General features: G+C 38.5%; 1 protein-coding gene across 1 annotated transcript in view; it reads left to right on the top strand.

The window, feature by feature from the left end:
• HCN1 (hyperpolarization activated cyclic nucleotide gated potassium channel 1) overlaps window positions 1-22203 on the top strand; it is a gene marked incomplete at both ends in the record, with an annotated part of 197065 nt that overhangs the window by 119798 nt on the left and 55064 nt on the right. The window contains one exon of the mRNA XM_080637760.1: window positions 14756-14974. Within this exon, the coding sequence (XP_080493886.1) occupies window positions 14756-14974 (219 nt within the window). The remainder of the gene's footprint in view (window positions 1-14755; window positions 14975-22203) is intronic.

Genomic DNA, 22203 nt, shown 5'->3' with positions numbered 1-22203 from the left:
TTGCTCCTATCTGTTATTTATGATACCATCTCACTGTAATAAGCTTACATGAAAGCCACCATGCTGGAACTGAATTTACCTAGTCAAGTCTCCATCACCTCTTACAGAACCCCATGAATTTTTCAAGCCTTTGCAAGGCAAACCCATGACCTGATCTGAATTTCAAATTCAATTGCAAGAGCAGAACCATGGTTGATAAAATAAAACCATAGCTTGAGAGAAGAGACTCTCCCTACAAATTTTATTTTCTCCCCTAAACTGGAGCAAGGAAGAAAATGAAAAGGCACTTCCACCCATCAAAACTGAGGTATGTTCAGCAGGAGAGCTCAGGAAACTAATGAAGGCAGCATTAGCTGAATAGGAATCTGATGCAGCTGATGGAGAGAGAAACTCTCCCCTGGAGGTGATAAAGAGCACTTGCATTAACCTTACACTCTGAATCACCATCTGCAGGGGTCTGATTTTTGCTGACTGTGTAGGGAACCTAGGCAGACTTGCCAACTCACTTAGCCATCAAAAAGGTGTAGTACCTGAAGTCAGCGGATATGAAATTTTGTGATGCTTTCCTCCCTTACTGCCCATTCTCTCAAACAAAACCCAGGACAAGTTGGGCCACTGGGCATTGTGGATAGCCATGTGTAAGCAATACAAAATGCAATGAACTCTTATTATTCCTGTTCATCTTCCATCATTCAGGACTGTGGTGTTCTTCCTGTTCCTCTCTCCACCAAACAGTAATCCTAGACTTCCTGAGACTGGGTTTGTCAGGGGTTTGTCCTCTACACCAAGCCATCTGCCTCAGCCATTCCTGTATCAGTCAGAGCATTTTCATCCTCACCATTTAGACTGAGGAATGTGAATTTCTTTAAGCTACTTAGCAGGTAGATGTTACGTTTGCTCTGCAAGAAAATTCTGTGGATCTTCTTGTAATCAAAGTGTGCAGTTTAATTCTTAATTGCAGCGAGATACCTTCTTACTTTTTATATTGCAGCTATGAAGGTATCCTGTATGCTTCCCAAGCACTTCTGTACAATTAAATGGCATTACCATTGTTGTGTGAATGGAATGGGTGTCATAAATACTGTTGAGCTTTGAGCAGGCAAGTTTGCTAAAGAAAAGTTAGGCCCATGAAAAATGGCTTAGTCCTTTTCTGTATTCACTAATCTGTGGGGAAAAAAAGCACATAACAATGAAGTCTATGAATTGGTCATAGCTCTTTCCAAATTTGACTTATTCAATGTATCTTTTTTCCATATTCCTCAAATAATAAATGTCTTAGTGGAGGTAGATAATTTAGAATAAGGAATGAGCATCTTTAAACTGCTGTTTCTCTGATCAGCAATGAGTAATCTATTTAAAAACTACATGTGACAGTAAAAAAAGGTTATATTCCACGTGATCACTAATCAGGTAAAATAATGCAATGAAACAGTCTACAAAAGACTGAACACAAAATTAGAATTATGCATCAATGGCTTTAGTGCACCTCACTTTTGATTGCAGAATACAAGAGGTGCAGAGGGAGAGGTGGGAAGGTGGGCAGAAGAAAGAGAAGCACAAACTAAAGACAAAATGAATGCATAGCTGCGTCCAAGTTAATGATTCAGCAGTTGAGAGTTGATTCAGGTGGAGCAGCAGGACCAATGGAGTGGCTTTGTGAAGTCTAACCCACAGTCTGTATGTCCCCTTACCAAGAGCGGCAAGGAACAGATGCCCACTGAAGATCAGACCACAGCAAGCTTGGATGATGTTTCCTTTGGAATACCCTACAAGCTTTCAGAAATTTGCAGCTGAGGGACTTCTGGATCCAGAGCTGGTATCCATGTGTTTAACAGCCTTCGCTGTGTGTTTCTTCCAGTAGTTTATCTAATCACTTTCTGAGCGCATGTGAATTTTGGTATTAGATCAGAGCATGAGCATGATGTCACAGCCTCATGGCTCTGCTGTATGGTCATGGTTTTGAGCTGGTCTTGCTGCCTGTTCTAGGCTCTGTGCCCCATGCTGAGGTGACTTTACCTGAGAGGGCGCAGAGTGACTGAGTGGGCATGTGCTGCTGCTTGTACTGGGGCTGGAACAGGGACCTGGGTGCTCCTCACCTCTTGGGTGAATGCTACAGGGTCACTCAGGTCCTCTGTCAACTCCCTCAAAGGTATTAAAGAGAAGAGGATCATATTCCCCTTCCTTCCTTTCAGAGTATTAAGTTGGTACTTCAAATGTTAGAACATTCTTCCACAATTTATGTTAACTTCCTTCTGATAGAGGAATTCTTTTATGACTCAGTTGTGTTTGGATTTGGTTTGTTGGGTTTTTTTTTTTACAATGTCTAGACATGTGGGAGGTGTTTAGGCTGATAAATCATTTCTTCTTTATATTATTCTATTACCTGGAAAATCCTTCAGATTTTGGTAAGCATCTGCAATTTTAAGGGCATCTGAATTCAAGAACAGGTCATCAGCAAAGCTCAGATGAATTCTCAGAAGAAAAGCCTCTGACATAGATCCAGCCTACTTGCTTTGACTCTGAGGTTTGTTCTTTTCCTAGACCCAAAATAGGATTTCAGCTACAAAGCTCCTTTGCTTCCTGCTGTCACTGCCTAATAAAATAATGTACATTTTTTTTTTATTTGATGAAGGATCATATTTTACCAGAAAATCAGACTAGCCTCTTGAGTTCTCAAATATTTAGTAAGCTAATTTTCTGAAGAACTATAAACTAAGCAGATGTAGTCTAACATCTCAAATGCATCAGATTAGGAAATAAATTAAAAAACTGAAAAGAGTTGCCTTCAGTACCAGCTAAGTGAAGAAGAATGCTCAAAACCAGCACTGAACCTCTCTCTTAAAAATACATTACTTAAAGCAAAAATAAGATATGATTAAAAAAATATATCTTTAGACTAAGGAGAAAAATGTTTTAATTTGCCTGTGTGGTACCAAGCATCACTTTACCAGAGAAAGAACCTTTGTTTTTAAAGCACTGGAACTCCTGAATCCCAGTCCCAACCCTTATGCTGATTATCTGTGTGAAAGTGCCATTGGTTCACCTTGATTCATTTTTAAGAAGATTAAAACATATTCAGAACCTTTATGAGTGGATTATATTAGACTGTTTTAATCTACTGTAATCCACTTTTTTTCTAAGTACACATTCTTACAAATACTTTAAAAATATTTTGCTAGATTGTTTATGCATATAGAAAAGGATGAAAGTATTTCTTGCAAAATCAGGCTTTGAATATTTTGAGATGTTCTTAGTGAGGAAGCATTGTTATACTATGATTTGCTGCATGTCTATGTACCTTTCAGTTTATGTATCAAGTTTGCCTCGCCATTTCCTAATAGCCAGTTCTGTGACTTGCTAAGTTAGTTATTTCCTTCCTTGTTTTTTATGTAGTTTCAAAATCCTTTTGAGTGAAATAGAATGGCAATAGCACTCAGGCAACTACATGTCCACTGCCAGAAACACATCATTTTCATTTGTCATTTTATTTGGGATCAGTTGCTTTGGGATAATTTACTGTCTAGTCTGAGTAGTTCAAAGAATGCAGTTCCTCCTGATGAGTTTCCTTTTCTAAATTGGTTGCAAATATTGCCTGTGATGGTGGAGGTTCTTCCTAAGAGTTTTCACTGTGCAGTCATGAATCAGGAACTGTACTATATTAAGCCCACATTATCGTCTGGGTAGTTCATGACTATCAGATAGCTACTGTTGAAAACACAAAGCTTTTCTCAGTGGTTGCATTTTAAAAGCATTTCATATATCATTTGATTCAGTGCACGAGGCTTAAGTAAACTATTTCATCTCATATCCAGCTCCCTTAATGCACCCTTGATTTACCTCTCCTGGAGTGTGCTGTTTCTTGTACTTCAGTTTCTCATTGAAAATGCTTCCTTAAAGGATTTACGTATTCTTTTATTAGACATGCCATTCTTGTGATGCTTTCGTTTTTTTCTTTTCTTCTTAGGAAGTGTTTCTCTTTGAGATGCATTGTTTTCCCAGATAAATTATGTTTATTAAAAACTCGTAGATGTACTTGTTATAATCACTTATTGTGGCCACACAACACTCACTGTGTGCTTGTTGTGATTACAACATATTTTCTCTTTGGCAGACAATGCATATCTGTTTTAGTCAGTCCCTTGTAAACAATGGCAACAAACTTTATTTCAGGATCAAATACTTCATCAAACTTCAAACTGTGAGAAAGGAGAACAAAAGCCTAATGTCTTCATCAGATTTCTAGATTATCTGATAAATTTCAACAAAAGGATCTCAAAAAACAAAGTTCAGCACAGAATGGCATGGTAACATCTACAGTTTCATAGAATCATAGAATCAGAATAGTTAGGGTTGCAAAGGACCTTAAGATCATCAAGTTCCAACTGCCCTGCCATGGGCAGGGACACCTCACACTAAACCATTTCACCCAAAGCTTTGTCCAGCCTGGCCTTAAACACTGCCGGGGATAGAGCATTCACAACTTCCGTGAGCAACTCATTCCTGTGCCCTCACCACCCTTCCAGTAAAGAACTTCCTCCTTATATCCAATCTAAACTTCCCCTGTTGAAGTTTTAACCCATTGCCCCTTGTCCTATCACTACAGTCCCTAAAGAAGAGTCCCTCCCCAGCATCTCCAGCATTTCAGTGATATGCGTTTTAAAGGACTTTATTTTTTTGTATATATTTTGTAATAATGACATTGATTTCAAAGGAGGAGAGAAGGAAGGCTCTCCAGTGGTAGTAATTAGGTAGCAAAGATGATGCTACCTAATAAGTTTGAAAACCGATGCATAAAAAAACAGTCTTAACTAACAGACATATTTAGAGTCTCCTAATGTCCCCCTTGCATATGCAGTTCACATCCTGTGAGTTCTTCAGAGAAGTGAAACACAATCTCTTTAAAAATGCCTGACTGCTTCAATGCAGTCTGATCTCACTGTTACAGCATACAGACATGAGATGAAGCAACTGGTACATTTTGGAAAATTCTTTCACCAGAATTCACCCCTTAGTTTGTCACTGACCAATTGACATGGGGGGTGTATTAATTCTGATAGACTAAACATGCTCAGGTCTGTTTTCTCTTCTAGAAGCCTGTTGCCTCCACAGCCTGCTTCCATACAACTGGACTTCTTAGTTGCCAGGGCAAGGTGGCCTCAGCTGAATGAATGTGTGCTAACTCTCAGGCTGTGTTCAGTTGTTCTGGAGAGTATTAACTGGCTAAAAGCACCAGTTTCTGAAAAATTGCAAGTACGGACAATCACATTTAGTGGTTGGACAAAGCAGTTAAATGTTTGCATGGGAAAACAGACATAGTCTGTACTTCTAAGATTTTACTCTAAACTTTATAAAAACTTTGTAACAGCCTTGTAAAACTGCAATTCCTTAAAAATTGTTAAAATAGTCCTTTGAAATGAAATGTTATTTCAAATGGGATTCATGCATTGCAAACTTTCTTCCTTCTTCAGAGTTCAGTTGAAAGAGCAAAGTGACCAGATAAAAGGATGAGTCAGACCAGCCTGATTCATTGGCAAAGGAAAAGAAAAAGTATTTTTCCCATAAGCTCTGATTTATTATTTTGTAATTTTATATATACAGCTGTAGGAATTCATGATTGTATCTCTGATTAACTAAAGATACATGGAACAAAGAACAGTAGTGTGCAGTGTACAAGGAAGCCTCCGCTATGACATTCTGAGCGTGTCTTCGTATGTGACCCATCCTTTTGAATGCAGTGGGCCTATTCATGTGAAGATAATAAATTTGTGTGGGAGCCCAGGCTGTGTGCATAAGTCAACTATCAGCACTTCTGTTGCTTTTTATGAATTGCCACACTGATTCTACAATGAAAATTATTCATCTTTACCACAAAAAGGTGATCACAGGTAGATATCCTTCTGCTTGCTTTTAATGGAGGAATGTATTAGTAGATAAATATTCTTTTTTTTTTTTTTTTTGCATAAGGAAAAATTGTCAAAACAAAAAGAAAGACCTTTTGAGCTATGTTGTTTTTGCTTGATGTCTAGTTCCAAAGGCATAGCACCAAAATATGAATAAGCTACAATGACAGCAAAGTCACGTAACAACTCTGAACAAAGTAAATATATAATATTAGTCACTGCTCCTCCAGTCAAACCTATTTTCCTGTGGAATGCAATGCCAAACACTTTAAAAAAGCTTACTGCAAGTATTGGTCTTGAAAGTATATGCTGAGTCATTTGGACCATCTGTTATCTGTGCACTTAGCAAAAGAGAGAAATGCTGGGAAGTTTCTGAAGACATCTGCTTATTCCACTGAGTTTACTGATTCAGGCTTCTTTCCTTAAATCATAGGTACTTACCTCCTAAATTGTAGTCTTCTTCCTTGCCTTTTTTAAGAATTTTAGAGGAAGAGGAGATTTTTTAGTCTTCCAGGTCTGATGCCACCTTGCCTCTTTTTACTAGTTTAAAAGGCAACAAGATATTCTTCAAATAATACCTGTGAAAAGAAATAGGGGGGTTGCATGATAGTACATTCACCACTGCATGAGTTTTGAAACAGTAAAAATTGCAACCTTTCTCTTTGGCCAACTTCTTTACTCTTTGCAGTATTCAGATAACTTCTTGGAAAGTTGAAATGCTGAGGTGGTACCTTGCTATATTTTCCTGTCTGGGACTAACTAATGTGTAATTCTAAGGTACTTCATGATATCAGAGGCAGCAGATTATGTAACTGACAACTGATGGACAAGTGTGTAAGCTATATACCTATAGCAATATCTATATATGGATTACTGTTGAAATTATGGGTTTCATATACTAGCACAATTCTAGCCTTATATTAGTGTAATGTGCATATAAACAGATGACATAGGGAAATGACTTAATTGCTGAGGTGAGTAGCTCGAGAGAGGATGCCTTCAACACCAGAGCGGAGGGGAGATCAGCGTCCAGGAGCCTCTACTCAGCGCGGCCAGAGCCACCGAGGGAGCCTCAGGTCCTCAACGGGACTTGCCCAGGAGCCGGCAGCTCAGCTGACGCGAGAAGCTGACTCACAGGGGTTGAGATCCTTGGGACAATGAGAAGAGCGTGCAGCAAGCTCACTGCCCTGGACTTCAAGAGAGCAGACTTTGGCCTCTTCAGGAACCTGCTTAGTAAGGTTCCATGGGATACAGCCCTAGAGTGCAGGAGGGCCCAAGACTGTTGGTTGATATTCAAGGATCACCTGCGACAACCTCAGGAGTGTTGCATCCCAATTAGAAGGAAGTGCAGCAGGAGGGCCAGGAGACCTCCTCAGATGGATAAGGAGCTGCTGAGGAAAATTCAAAGGAAAAAAGATGCTTATAGAAGGTGGAAGCAAGGACAAGCGGCCTGGGAAGAATACAGGGATGTTGTCTGGGAAGCTAGGGACCAGGTGAGGAAGGCTAAGGCCCAGTTAGAATTGAACTTGGCTAGGGATGTGAAGGATAACAGGAAGGGATTCTATAGGTACGTAGCGAGTAAAAGACAGACTAGGGACAGCGTAGGGCCCCTCTGGAAGATATCGGGAGAGCTGGCTACCCAGGATTTGGAGAAGGCTGAGGTTCTTAATGACTTCTTTGCCTCAGTCTTCACTGGAAAAGTCTCTGACCGCACCACCCAAGTCTTGGAAGGCAGACACAGGGACTGTGAGAATGAAGACCCGAGGCCTACTGTAACAGAGGATCTGGTTCAAGACCATCTCAAAACCCTAAACGTACACAAGTCCATGGGACCTGACGAAATCCATCCGCGGGTCGTGAAGGAGCTGGCAAATGAAGTTGCTAAGCCACTGGCCATCATATTTGAAAGATCATGGCAGTCAGGTGAAGTTCCGACGACTGGAAAAAGGGAAATATAACCCCCATTTTCAAGAAGGGGAAAATGGATGACCCGGGGAATTACAGACCAGTCAGTCTCACATCTGTGCCTGGCAAACTCTTGGAGCAGATTCTCCTGGAAGGCATGCTAAGGCACATGAAAAACAAGGAGTTGGTTGGTGACAGCCAGCATGGCTTCACTAAGGGGAAATCCTGCCTGACCAATTTGGTGGCCTTCTATGATGTGGCTACGAAACTGATGGACAGGGGCAGAGCAGTTGACGTCATCTATCTGGACTTGTGCAGTGTTCAACACTGTCCCACACGACATCCTTGTCTCTGAATTGGAGAGACATCAATTTGATGGGTGAACCACTCGGTGGATAAAGAACTGGCTGGATGGCCGCACGCAAAGAGTTGTGGTCAATGGCTCGATGTCCGGCTGGAAATCGGTAACGAGTGTTGACCCTCAGGGATCGGTGTTGGGACCGGTCTTGTTCAACATCTTTGTCGGTGACATCCTTGGCGGTGTTCAAGGCCAGGTTGGATGAGGCCTTGGGTGGCATGGTTTAGTGTGAGATGTTCCTGCCCATGGCAGGGGGGTTGGAACTAGATGATCTTAAGGTCCTTTCCAACCCTAACTATTCTATGATTCTATGACATGGACAGTGGGATTGAGTGCGCCCCCAGCAAGTTTGCCAGTGACACCAAGCTGTGTGGTTCAGTTGATATGCCGGAGGGAAGGGATGCCATCCAGAGGGACCTTGACACGCTTGTGAGGCGGGCTGATGCCAACCTCATGAAGTTTAACCATGCCAAGTGCAAGGTCCTACACCTGGGTTGGAGCAATCCCAGGCACGGCTACAGGTTGGGCAGAGAAGGGATTCAGAGCAGCCCTGCAGAGAAGGACTTGGGGGTGTTGGTCAAAGAAATGAACACGAGCCGGCAGTGTGCGCTCGCAGCCCAGAAAGCCAATTGTGTCCTGGGCTGCATCAAAAGGAGCGTGACCAGGAGGTCCAAGGAGGTGATCCTGTCCGTCTACTCTGCTCTCGTGAGACCTCACTTGCAGTATTGTGTGCAGTTCTGGTGTCCTCAACATAAAAAGGACATGGAACTGTTGGAACAATTCCAGAAGAGGGCCGCGAGGATGATCAGGGGACTGGAGCACCTCCTGTATGGAGACAGGCTGAGAAAGCTGGGGCTGTTCAGCTTGGAGAAGAGAAGGCTGCGTGGAGACCTCATAGCAGCTTTCCAGTATCTGAAGGGGGCCTACAAGGATGCTGGGGTTGATTATTTATCAGGGACTGTAATGACAGAACAAGGGGTAACAGGTTCAAACTTAAACAGAGGAAGTTTTGATTGGATATAAGGAAGAAATTCTTTACTGTGAGGGTGGTGAGGCACTGGATTGGGTTGCCCAGGGAGGTTGTGAATGCTCCATCCTTGGTTGTGCTCAAGGCCAGGTTGGATGAAGCCTTGGGTGATATGGTTTAGTGTGAGGTGTCCCTGCAAATGGCAGGAGAGTTGGAACTAGATGATCTTAAGGTCCTTTCCAACCCTAACTATTCTGTGATTCTGTGATTCTATGACTTCTAATGGATATAGATTGTATTCTGAAATATGAAAGCAGAGAGAGTATTTTAAGATTTGTAGATGCCAAATCCAAAGCATGAGACACTTTTGAGGACAATAAAACTTTAACGGAAATTTAAGTGTAATAGTTGGGAGAATTTGGCCATGCAACTTAGATGATGAAGGATTTAGTAAGAAGCACATGCCTTTTTTTCCTAGTTCTGTGTGTCATGCGTATTAGAAATGTCATTAACATGCAGTTAAAGCCTTTTCTTAGCACACCTTTTTTATTAGTTAAATTATATTTAAAATAGTTATTAAATTTAAGAAATCACTAAGAAACTGTTGGAAATTATGGCTTGCAAATAAATATTTACAAATAACACATTATATCTATCTAAGAAGCAAATACAGTTTAATTGAATTCCCACTGGAAGATACTCTAATGTTTTAGATCAGATGTTCCTTGTGGGTGACTACGGCATTACAGTATGTGCTACATGTAAGCAAGGACGCTTTATGCTTTTTTTGACCTTTGAAGCCCAACCCTGAAATTTACATTTGGTTTATGCAGTAACTTTCTGTGACAATACTAAAACCAGAGGGCTTACTTATGGACTGTCTAGCTGCCTCCACGCTCACCAATTAGAAGTGCCCACTTTTAATGGGCATTTTGGTAGACTGGGAAAGGAGCTACCTATTTTGTCCATACTATAAATCTTGTTTGGGTTTTGGCACAGGACAAGCACATGCCAGCATCCTAGAAGGAATAGTTCCTCACCCACAACAGCTCCAAAGTAGGCCAGCCGCTATGGCTTATAGCGCTATGTGGCCAGTGCCACACTGGGGGTGTTTCTAACAGTTATAACCACGTGAACCACATTCTACAGTTTGGTAATGCTTTTTTGATACTTTTAAATTTACCAGGATAGACTCAAACCATCTATGTCCTGTCAAGTTTTGTATCCATCTTCCCTCCTTCAGACATCACTTATTTTCAAAAGAACTGAAAGGTAACAGTGGGCTTGAATGGATGTGTGATTGATTACAAGGCAAGCTCTTCAGTGTAGGGACAGGCTACTTCACCACTCCCACTGCAGTTTTGAAAGGGAGAATCAGGAAGGTGAGTTCAAAAAGCCTATTTCCTTTAATTCCAAGTTAATCTTTGCTTCATTATTATAAAGCATGCTCTTGCAAACTAAGAGTACCATTTCCGTCACACATGCAGCGACTGTAGTGTGAAAGGAAAAAGGAATGGAGTAAAAAATGTGGAAACCAACTACTGTCTATGCAATAGTCTGCTTGTTACGTGATTTCTAAATCAAATTGTATCTCACTGTAAGGGTATGGCTGAGAGAAGATAAGCTGTGCCTGAGGGAATGACTACAATATGGAAGTGGAATTGATTGGTCTGTTGACAAAATCTGCTGGTGGAAACTTTCTTAGGTTCCCGTAAAACAGAAACCCTTTCTTCATCCACTGAGAAAAATAATTTGCCTTTTATTGTTGTCCCTTAGAGGGTGCCGGGTGACCTTTCTGTGATTTATTTCTTATGAGCTGAGAAATTAATATTACAAAAAGAAATTTGTAGCAGGTTTGTGTGATATTCTGAGACAAAGGGTAGCATTCTGTGATGAAGGAAGAGGCTTGGAAACACAGTTTTAAAAATCAGAAGTGCCCTGCGATTAACATATTCTTCAGGATAACTGCTAAGTTAATGTATGTATTTAGAGAACTAATTGTAAATGATCAGTGATTATTGCTTTCACAAGTGTGAGGATTTCCTAATGTCATCAAGAAAGATTATGTAATCAGTCCTTGGAAAAACAGCTTTGGTGTTTCTCACAGCTACAGTCTTAACAGTTTTCCCAAATTAATGTAATTTCATTTAAAACTTTTTAAAAATTACTGCTGCTAATATGGAAATAGTGATGAACCCGGTGTCAACTGAGAAATGCCTGTTTTGCTGATTGGTAGGAGGTATTTTTAGGTCATAGAAGTTTTTAAATCTATATATCAAAATAAAAAAAAAAAAGATTATTTAGGCAAACATTTAGTATGTATATATAATTATTAAAATATAAAATTCTATTAAAAGCTTACTATGTAAATACAAGTTCTTTATTTCATAGAATAGACCTTTATTAACTCAGGGATAGTATCTGAGAATGTATTATGTAAAAATCTTCTTATAATGCAAGTGCAAAAATGCTTCTTGTTTAAAAAAAAAATCTCTCTAGGCTCGTAGCAGAGGAATGGCCACTCCTCACTTTTTTACAGCGAATAGCAGCACATTGGAGTGGGGTTGTGGAAAATTCTAGCCTCTCACACTAAAACAAAATTAGAGTTGCTCCTGCTAAACCCTTAGGTTATACAGCAGAAGCAGAAAAATTATTAAATAATGATAATTATTTCATATAGTAACACCAGTAGTAGCAGATATGATTTATAGGATTTGATATTAGAACCCATGTTCTTTTTAAGTGGTTTGTATAGGGGATAAGTCATACAAGAACAACACAAGTAACTACACTGAAATTCCTACCCTCTACAGTGGTATTTCTTCAGCATCATTTTGGAAAAAAAAAAAAAAAAAAAAAAAAGAAAAATATCCCCATGGAAACTAAAAAGACCAATATTTGCAACTAATTGTACAAGAACTGGTTGGTTATTAAGGAAAAGAAACAGAAAAACACTAGCAAGTATTTTTAGCAACAAAATCCTCAGACAAATCCAAGCTGATTTCAAATGTTTTTAGGCTTTTTTATCAGGTGTTTTGCTCCTTTTGCTAAACCCTTAGTACCCATCTGAGGACCAGCTGCTCAGAACCATTCATTCACAAATGTCTGAAATATGCATAACCTGTAACAAGGTCTGTCACAAGCTACACTGTAATAGCTAATGCCACTTGTATAGCAGAATCTCCGTTTGAAGTGGCCTTGACCTCCAGTCTGGATTCAGATGTAGTCACGACTATTTGAGATGTTGGATCCTACTCTGACTTGTATGTAGACGTACCTACGTGGTTAAACATTTACTTCTTTATTTTGTTGTACATGTTTAGTTATTTCTCTTCTGTCATTACAGCTCATTTATTCCCTCACCATTACTGCTTCTCAAATAGCATTTATTTTTCATTCACCCTGTTACATACTTAGTAGAAAGCTCTCCTTATATTTTGTTTCTTTTTGCTTCTCCTTACTTCCTTATCCTTTCTTAAAGAAAATGGTATTTTATGTAATGCAGTAATTCAGTCTTTGAAAGGGTCTCAGTCAAGAAATAAAATCAACCAGTGTATGGATTAACTTGAAGACTTTGATGTAAAAATTTAATTTTAGTGAAAGATTTTTAGTTGAGATTTATCACACCAGCGATATGATAGAATCAATTCATGGACAAGATCACCTTTTATTTTTATTTAGTATTTATAATGGTTATGCTGAAAATACAGTTTAGGAGCAAGGTCCATTGTATGGAGCCTTGCGAAAACTGAGCTTTTGATCTTACAGCATCTTGAAAACTGTAGTTTTAATAATTCCACTTGTAGCCTTAAAAAACATATATTTTTTTCCAGCAAGCAGTTTCTTGTTTTCACTAATAATCATCTACATAAAGCTGCAACTTTATGAAATTTGGTATGGATCTTTTAACAATTCCCTTGTTAATTATTTCCACCCAAAGGAGATTCATGCCAGCTGGAAGGAAACCCCTTCAAAATAGACTGTGCCTTGGCTGCTGTAAGTTGCTTTCCTGAGAGACAGGGAACTTGCATTAACGTAGCTGCACTGACCCAGATGGCAAGGAGTTTCTGTGTTCCAGCTGGGTATTTGAATCTTAAATTGCAGATTTTTCGAGCAAGCTTCTTCAGTTCTTTCATTTTCTGAGTACCTTTTAAAGCCCGAGAACAAAAAGAAACTGATTTCCTCATTATTTAATGAAACCCATCTGATTCCCAGCAGCCTAAGATAATTCCCTTTTTACAACACAAAATTTTCCCTTGTGAAGACAGAAACAGTTCACAAATATGAAGTTCTCACTTAGAAAGTGAAACAAGCTTAAATACAGGAGAACCAGTATGTTTTGAATTATTATATTAGTGAAAAATAGTAATTCTGTCATCTGCAATCCAGGAATTGTTAGTTTATTTCCTGTTATCAGTTATTTTAGCTAATAGGGGATCTAGAAAAAACATTTTAATAGATGAAAAGCACAAGAGTAGTTAGTAACTTTGGCATTTAAATGGCAAGAGAGCAAACCTGAAGCTTTTTGAGAGAAAAGAGCATTTGAGAAAAGCTTTTATTGGCGGAAGAGAGATACAAATACTGATGAGTAAATTTTATATATAAATGCTGCTGCTGATCTGGAAATTTGTTTACGTTAATAGAATTGTTATTTTTGGTCTTGTATGATAGACACCATACTGGATAACATGATCTCAGTTCTTCCTTCTTTACTTCTTAATCTCTGAAATTATTCACAGTTCTTTGTGGCAAATACCAAGTTTTCCCATGTATTCTGTATGCCTCCAAGAACAATTTGTTTTCTTCTTCTTATTTCATTCCTTTGGCAAGTACAATAGAAAAAATCTGACAAGGATTCCCAGGGCTATTTGTCTGCTTTTCTCTGGGAAGAGCCTCTTTGACTGTCTCTGTGTAAAGCTAGAGGGAGGATGCTGACACCACCTTTGCAATTCAAAAAGCTTGTGAGTGAGCTGTCAGTCCTTCTAATCTCCCAGAGAGAATGGAAAAGGATAGCTACACATCAAAAATGCAGGACCCAGCTATTCACCTTTTCTTTTGAGCTGTGTTTCACAGTCTGTGAATCTTCAGGTATAAATACAATATTACAATAAAACCCAGGATAAGTAGACATACAACAAATAACTTTTTTTTTTCTTCTGTCCTTGGAAAGTAAAAGAAACAGCTGATAATATGAAATGTGCTTGTTTGTTAAAACAGACAACTCTGAAAAGAAAGAAATGGGGCTATAGGAGTATGCTCATGCATATTAAAACAAAACCTTCGTGCACTTGATAAGTCTGCATGCTCATCTTTTTGTAATCCATCTGCCATGTAAAATAGAATTGATCTTAGTCTCCTTGTAATTAGATTAACAACCACATTTAAGAATACAATCATGTATTAAGAATAGTCAATTTTATTTCATCACACTTTGCTAGAATTATCTGGCAAAATCTCTGATGCTTTATCTAACAATTAATTTAGAAGGAATCTCTCTTCTCATGCACAGAGGATATACCACCAGGCAGGTCTTTCAGAGCCAGTAATCTATGAGTACACTATAGTACAAGTGTATTCTTCCCTTCAGCTGCTTGCTGGCTCAGTCACTTGTTTCTTTTCTTGCAGAACGATTCCTGGGGAAAGCAGTACTCATACGCGCTCTTCAAAGCAATGAGCCACATGCTGTGCATTGGTTATGGAGCCCGTGCCCCTGTCAGCATGTCCGACCTCTGGATAACCATGCTGAGTATGATTGTGGGGGCAACTTGTTATGCCATGTTTGTTGGCCACGCCACTGCCCTCATTCAGTCTCTGGATTCCTCACGGCGACAATATCAGGAAAAGGTAACTAATTTTAATATAACTCCTGAAGTTCTGAAATAGGTTAATGGGATGTTTTGACTGTGGAAAAGGCTGTATGAGTTTACATGAGGAGCATTTGAGTCCTCCAGCAGATGTCATTGAACACAGGAATTCAAAGCGCTCCATTAGCTCATCACATCCACTTTCGTTAAGGAGCAGGTGGTTTGGTGTGTCACATGCACTGAATGAAACCTTGGATGTGAAACTTTCTTTAAACTCTCCAGTGAAAACTCCATCTTTGATTCAGACTCTGCTTTGTACCACTGTGCTACACTCTGCAGGTATTGATCTGGGTAGCTTGAACAAGGGCCCCCGAGTGGGGTAGCTTGGGTATGTCTATACGACTTTCTGTCTTTCCTTTGGATTGCAGTTTAGGGATCATTTTGAACATGCCCAAAGAATGCCCTTTAAGTGAGGACCAGACCAGATCAATTAGTTTTGTTTGGAACTAGCTCAGAGGACTGCTCAGAAGAGGGCTTTGTTTGCTTTATAGTGGCATAGTTTACGTGACCTGTTTGATCCTCTCCAAGGACAAATGGAACTGTGGTCAAATGGTAGAAAAGCAGAGAGAGTTTAGTGGAAGAAAGAGAGTTCTTTATGCAACAGGAACAAAAAGGAGGTTTGATTCCTTGCAAGTATGATTGGAATAAAAAATACATAAATGGGTACAGGGTGGGAACTTTCTACAATGAGTGCTAATTAATGCTGTCAGTTGGGTAACAGAAGTCAGAGGCAAGTGTCAGTGAACCTAGTTATGGTGGCATAAGGAAGAAATGACCAGAATGAATCTCAGCAAGGGACAACAAGGATTTTCAGGGTTACTGAGGTGCTTAAAAGAAGCCAAAATCAGTTATCATAGTAAATAGGGACCTGGAGAGGCCATGCCAGGAGAGAGGCTAGCTGAGCAAGGTAGTGAAATCAGAGAGTTAGCATCAGCAAATAAGAAACACAGCCTGAGCAATAGTATTTGGCATATGTCCATGAGAAAGTCCAGAAAGGCAAACTGGGCAGAAATCCCAGTGTGATGTAACATAAGCCTGAGGAGAAACCTGCCAGGGTGGCCCTGGCATTGCCTGAAGATGAAATGACCTGAGTTTGCTGGGCAAGAAAAAGAGAAAGGTCAAGAAAAGATTTGAGCAGGAAGGATTGGGATGTTTTCTTTACAAGTAGACAGAGAGGGAGGATATGAGTGTGTGGGAGAAAAAGAATTTACATTCTGTTTTGTTAAGCTTGAGTCACAGCAAGACCATGGGATCAATATATCAGAGACAGGGAGAGGTAAGGGATGAGCTGTAGGTCCAGTAACATAAAAATTACCCAGTGGCTGATATATTAACCACAGCTGTATAAAACAGAAGTTTGCAAGCAAGAAAGCCCACACAGTGTTACACTGAAACATAAAACAGAATGAGAGGTTCAGGAGTGAGCATTAAAACCTGTAAAAATATGAGCTCTGTCAGTGAACGTGGAACCCCCTAATGCATCTCAGTTTAAAGTCACAGGGCTAGATCATTCAACCCAAACTAACTACCTTGTTGGGTCTATTCTGCCAGTTGAAAGGGAAGTAATTTTACCAAAATAGGAGGCTTGTAAGGCGTTGTGGGGCAGAAACATCTTAATCATGGACATGAATGAAGATATAGAGAACAAAACCCTAAATCTAGTATAATTAAAGTTTTATTAGAGGTTAGTGTCAACATACACATACACAGATATATGAAATCAGCAGAAGTGTCACCATTCACCTGAAACCTCATCTTACTTGTTATCTTCGGACCTTGCTGGCTGCAGCATGATACAATGTTTTGGACATCAGAAATATAGTACATGTGTAAAGATACTCATCTATTTTAAGCTGTATTGAGCAAAGGCAGTTTCATTTGTGTATTTGGTGTAAATTAAAACCCAGCAGCAGTCAAGTAGTATTGCAGTTCTCATTTTCACATAACAGCAGACAAAGCTTTTATTTGTTCCTCTGCTTTTTATGGACACATTTTATTAAACATTAGCATAGACATTTTTCAGTTTCTACTGTTTCAATGTTTTCATTCTTCCTTTTATTTTTACTTCTTATTTGTTTCCTGATATCAGAGGGAAAAGCCTAGCATGGCATTGCCAATCAGGAATGAAAGAAATGAGACAGAAATTGCATGTTTCTGTGCTTTAGAAAGCTCTATGTCTCTTTCTGGCAGCTGTTTGTATCCCAGTTATTACAGACTAAAGCTAAACGATGTCTTAATTAGAGTTTTTTACTACTGATTTCTGAAGCTGTATATATACTATTAGCTATAACAAGTTACTGACATGTTTGTATATTCTTGCCCATTGCTTTATCATAATTTAATCATGTATTTTGAAATAGATCTTTTAGTAAAGCCTAAGAATTATAAGCCATTACAATATACTGCTAATGAGTTTTGTATATTTGTCTTTACTCTGCAAATTAGATAAATGAGTATCTCAGAGACCCGCTTGTGCTACCCTTTGTATCATCATACTTTTTAAATTATTTGCAGATAAAATAGCTTATATTTAACATAACTGAGCCTTGAGGAAAAGGTAAATCAGATCTCCAGCCACAGGTTTCAGAGTTTTAATATATTTACTGCAATATCTATTTTTTGCGTGGTGCATTGTTTTTTGGTTTTTTTTTTCCTCCAGGAATTAAAAAATTGGAAGAATCAGTCCTGTGACTTTTTTTCTAATATTTGGGGGTTTTTGCTTAAATTTCTATTTAGTTAATTTAATATTCTAAACTTCTATTTTAGTCTTACATATAAAGGATTGTGTATTTTCTGGCTCCATTGTTTTTTTTATAAGAGTTACAGAACATAATGTAATTAACACGAGTTGCTAGGTGTAGAATGATAGTGATTGAAAGACAGAGGTTGTTCTTTGATTCTTGTCTGAGTAACATCAAAATCTTATTCCCCTTTTGTTTTGACTATGATTTTCTGCTGTAGCTAAATTAATATTTCATCAATATATCTGTGGAATGCAAGTAATGGAAGGAGAATTCTGGTCCTGCTGACACTGAAAGCAGCTACTAGTAACACATTTGCTGAAATCACCACATCTCATTCAAAACCTCCTAAAGCTCAGGATGTGCAAAACTAGGACAGAAGTAATTCAAAATGGAAAAATAAACACAGGAAGACGAGAGAGCTTTCATTAAATCAAAAAATCAAACACCATCTGAGAGCACCAGCTAAGAATTTGACCTGTGCCTAAGCATCGCCTGTTGAAGAAAATCAAAGAATTGTAAGAAAACTAATATTGAGCCACACGTTTATTGTCATAGGCAAGACATAATTTATCAGAGGAAATTAACAACAATTATCAGCAGTCAAATATAAAAGGTGGGCAGTAAAACCACATGCCAAGAAATGCTACAAAAATGTACACATTGGTACATTCTGGTCACTTTTGAGGAAGTTCAGATGTTTTTATACTGAAGTGAGTGGAACTGTTCTCTGAGAAAAAATACCTCTCAGACTGAATACAGGCACAGATCTTGGGATCAGTGAGTGAAGGGCCAATACCTGACAAGGGAGAAAGACATATCCAGGTCAGGTATACTCAATCCATATTCCCTTTTCAGTAAGAAAGTCTGCCAGACCATTTTACCATATAAAAGGTCTGAATAAATAAATAAATCAATGGCATCTTGGCACTCCCCTTCCCACCTTTAGTATAAGTCAGAGGTGAATGCAGTAGAAAATAAAAGGCACATTTTTAGTGATGACACCTTTGATGTTTTCCAGTACCTAGGAAGTCACCACGTCTCAAAGATATTTGCATTTGCAAAGACAACATTTATTTGAGAAAACTATCAATATATATGTAGAACTTGTTAACACCGTTGTGGGCATACAATATATAGGAATAAAGTCACAAACAACTAATACAGGCAAGATTTGTAGTGGCATACAGATTGACTCACAGGATAAAGATTTATCAATTGGTTTCTAAAAATTACAATATTAGATCAATTTTCATTATACTATCATTTTGTATATTTTATTTTTTGTTTATTGGTAAGCAACTTGAACTGCATAAAGTTTCAAAACCACGAACAACAATTAAAGTAATTTTACCAACGAATTTCAAGTAATAAAGAGGCATAAAATACATTTAATTCAACCACATACATATAATAGAAAATGGAAAAAAATTATGACTACGGTCATATAGTGGATGCTCTCCCAATCATGGGAATATATTTTAAATCATTATTAAAGCTCTGAAAGGATTCTGGGCTTGACTTCAACTTCAGATGTCCCAAAGGACATCTCCTTCTAACCCTATACTCTATTTTTATCATATCTCTTAATTTATTGTCTTTTAGCACATCTTCAGTTACATCATTCTAGTTAAAAGGAGAAAAAGAACCTAAATGTTCTTTTCTACAGAGAAAAAGAAATAATTGCATATAAAGATAGTTTAAAAGTAACTTGCAAATAGACATTGTGTATTTTTACATAGGCAGCATCAGGATTCGAAGCACAGATTATTTCTTAAGCATCCAAATAAATGTTTACAAATGAGTAACAGATTTGGGGCTGGAGGGTGGCTTTAGATTTTATAGCAAGGTCTTGCACCATCTTTTCAAGTCTACCTCTCACAGATACAGTTTGAATATCTGAATTGTCCATGCAGCCCAGGGGAAGGCACTTCACGTACACTTGCAAGAGGCAGCAAGCTATCAGGAGCAACTTTGGGGCAGCAGTAGCTGAAGCATACTTCCGTTTCCTTTCCCCTCCACAAGGCTGTTTTATACTATTTCCCTCCACAAGTTTTATACTCAACCACCTCATGCAGTGAGACATCTGAGGTCCTGCCTTCAAAAACTGGGGAGGGGAACCTCCTCTTTGTGCTTTTTTCTCTGCTTATTTTAGGGTGTGGTGAAGGGGCTATGCCATAGAGTAAATCAAGACTTGGTAGCCACTCATTCAGTCAGTGATGCCTTTGCATATTCTTGAGAGGAATGTATGGCAGCTCTTCCATGTTTTGCTAAGTTTCAAGCACTTTGTGATTAAACTAGAGGTGGAACAAGGCAGATACCAAGTTCTCAGCATGCTCATTAGACCTGCTTTGATGCCTAGAAGAGTTTTGGAGAATCTTAGGTACCTGTAAGTATCTCATCTGTAAGTATCAGAGACTTAATATATTTCCACTGAAGTCTTAAGAAATGGCAATTTTGGTCATGATGCAATTGTGTAGGAAAGGAAGAGCTATGGTAAATTCAGTACTATATCACTATTTAACTAGGCTTGTACCAGGTTTTGCTATATTTTCTATTGAAATATAAAAGCAATAGAGTAAAACAGATAGGAGTTTCTATTGCCTACATATTATACCTAACATTAATAAAAAAATCTTTGAGAATCTAGTTTCTGTTCTGGCTTTTTTTCTTAAACTTGACAGATGTTCAAAATACAAATTGCAGAACTTTAATTTTAGACACCCAGTTTATCTTACTATACTGGAGTTTTAGCATGTAATTCTTGGATCTGATCTGGACAGCAAAGTTTCTCATGAAATACTGATTTCTAAGTTCTGCAGCTTTTTATGGTGCTCACATTTGTTTTAAAAATGGACCTCTTGCTTTTCTGCTAGTGATTTTTTGAAAGCCTGAAAATACTGTAACACAATAGTGTTCTGCGACTAGTCTCAAGTCCTTCTCTGTACTTAATAGGCCATTTTCATTTATACAGCATAATTTTAGCAATAGGTTGTGCCATGTTCAGATTCCTGGAGAAGTTGAGCCACATGGGAAATAAATCTTATCCTTTCTGTGCAGCTGTGCTACAGTATACATGCCACTCCAAAGGAATTACTTATTTTGGAGAATGAGGGATGGAGGGATGGTTTAGCTTATACCGTACTTTCATCTACTCACAAGAAGAAAAAGAAGGGGGAGATAAGGCAGTCTTGTCACTGTCTACCAGCCTATAATTTTGCAAGTTTTTATAAAAGTGTCATCAGCTTGCACAGATATGTATCCTAATTAGCTTTGCCACAGCACAGTATTTCAAATAGTAAACAATTTTTGAAGTGTGTTACAGATGATCAGGTGCAAGAGTTGCTAAAAGCTTTGTGCAGTGTCAGGCCTTTGGGACTCATTATTGACTTTGCCAAAAAGCATTATAGTCATCATAGCAGTGTGAAGTAGAAAGATCATTATTCATTAAGTACAGAGGCATAGCTGTAACTTGTTGCCTGAGACAGTATTTGTGGTTTGTTTCTGGTAATTGTAATTCTTGGGTTTGTGATTTTATTTGGAAGTCCATGGTGCCTTAGAGTTAGAAAAGGGTCTGTAAGTCTTCACTCTCGGATTATTTCTGAATCATCTTATGCTGTTTTGGCAAACATCAGGTGGCCGGCTAATAAATGGATAGATGTATTCCTGTCTTCTGGGAGCCTCTCCTTGTAGAAAGTGCTGAGGTTTCTTAGAATAAAGCAAGTTATGAAAAGGTGCTCGGTATAACCAAATTACAAAACATTTTATGAGGAAAAAATACATGGCTGCAACTCAGGAAAAGCTTTTCAGATATTGTATTTCGCAAGGTGCACATTGTGCATTATGATTCTGTATGTGCTTCTTAGGCAAAGCACAAAAGACACTGTGAGATGCCCAGCCTGGAAGAACCATTTCCTTATCATTAGTACACTGCTGCGATACGAGGGAAGGCCAGTTTCTGTTCTCTGATCAGAAGTCAAGAAAAGCAGTACATCCTATAACTGAGCAATTGGACCATCTTAGTTTACTGAAGAATCAATTTGTCCCTTCCTTCGGCTTTGGACAAACTTCCCTTGTGTGAAAAAATTATTGCCATGCAAGTCTTTGAAATGGATCCTTTTAAAAAGCAAGTTCAGATGAAATGACATTTTTCACTAATTAATATAAAAAGAACCGGCAAGCTATATTTAGGTTTCATCAGAGCCAGAATTTCCAGGATCAGCAGCTGTATCATGTTGGTGCTGCTAGTAGCATAGCTGTTGGCACAACATCGAGCAGATGCAACATTTACGTTGCTAATAAAACTTTCTTTCTTCATTTCAACTATTAAACAATAGATAGAACATAATATAACATAATTGTGACCTTTATATACCTTTTCTACAGTCCTTTCTAAATTACTATTTCAAATTGCTTATTGCAATAACTAAATTTCCTGTGGGCAAGATGCTAACACCTAAACATGTCC

This window comes from Psittacula echo (assembly GCF_963264785.1).
Source record: "Psittacula echo genome assembly, chromosome: Z".
In the NCBI taxonomy this organism is placed as follows: Eukaryota; Metazoa; Chordata; class Aves; order Psittaciformes; family Psittacidae; genus Psittacula; species Psittacula echo.
Note: the sequence above shows the minus strand (reverse complement) of the source record. Positions and strands in the feature narration are given on the sequence as shown.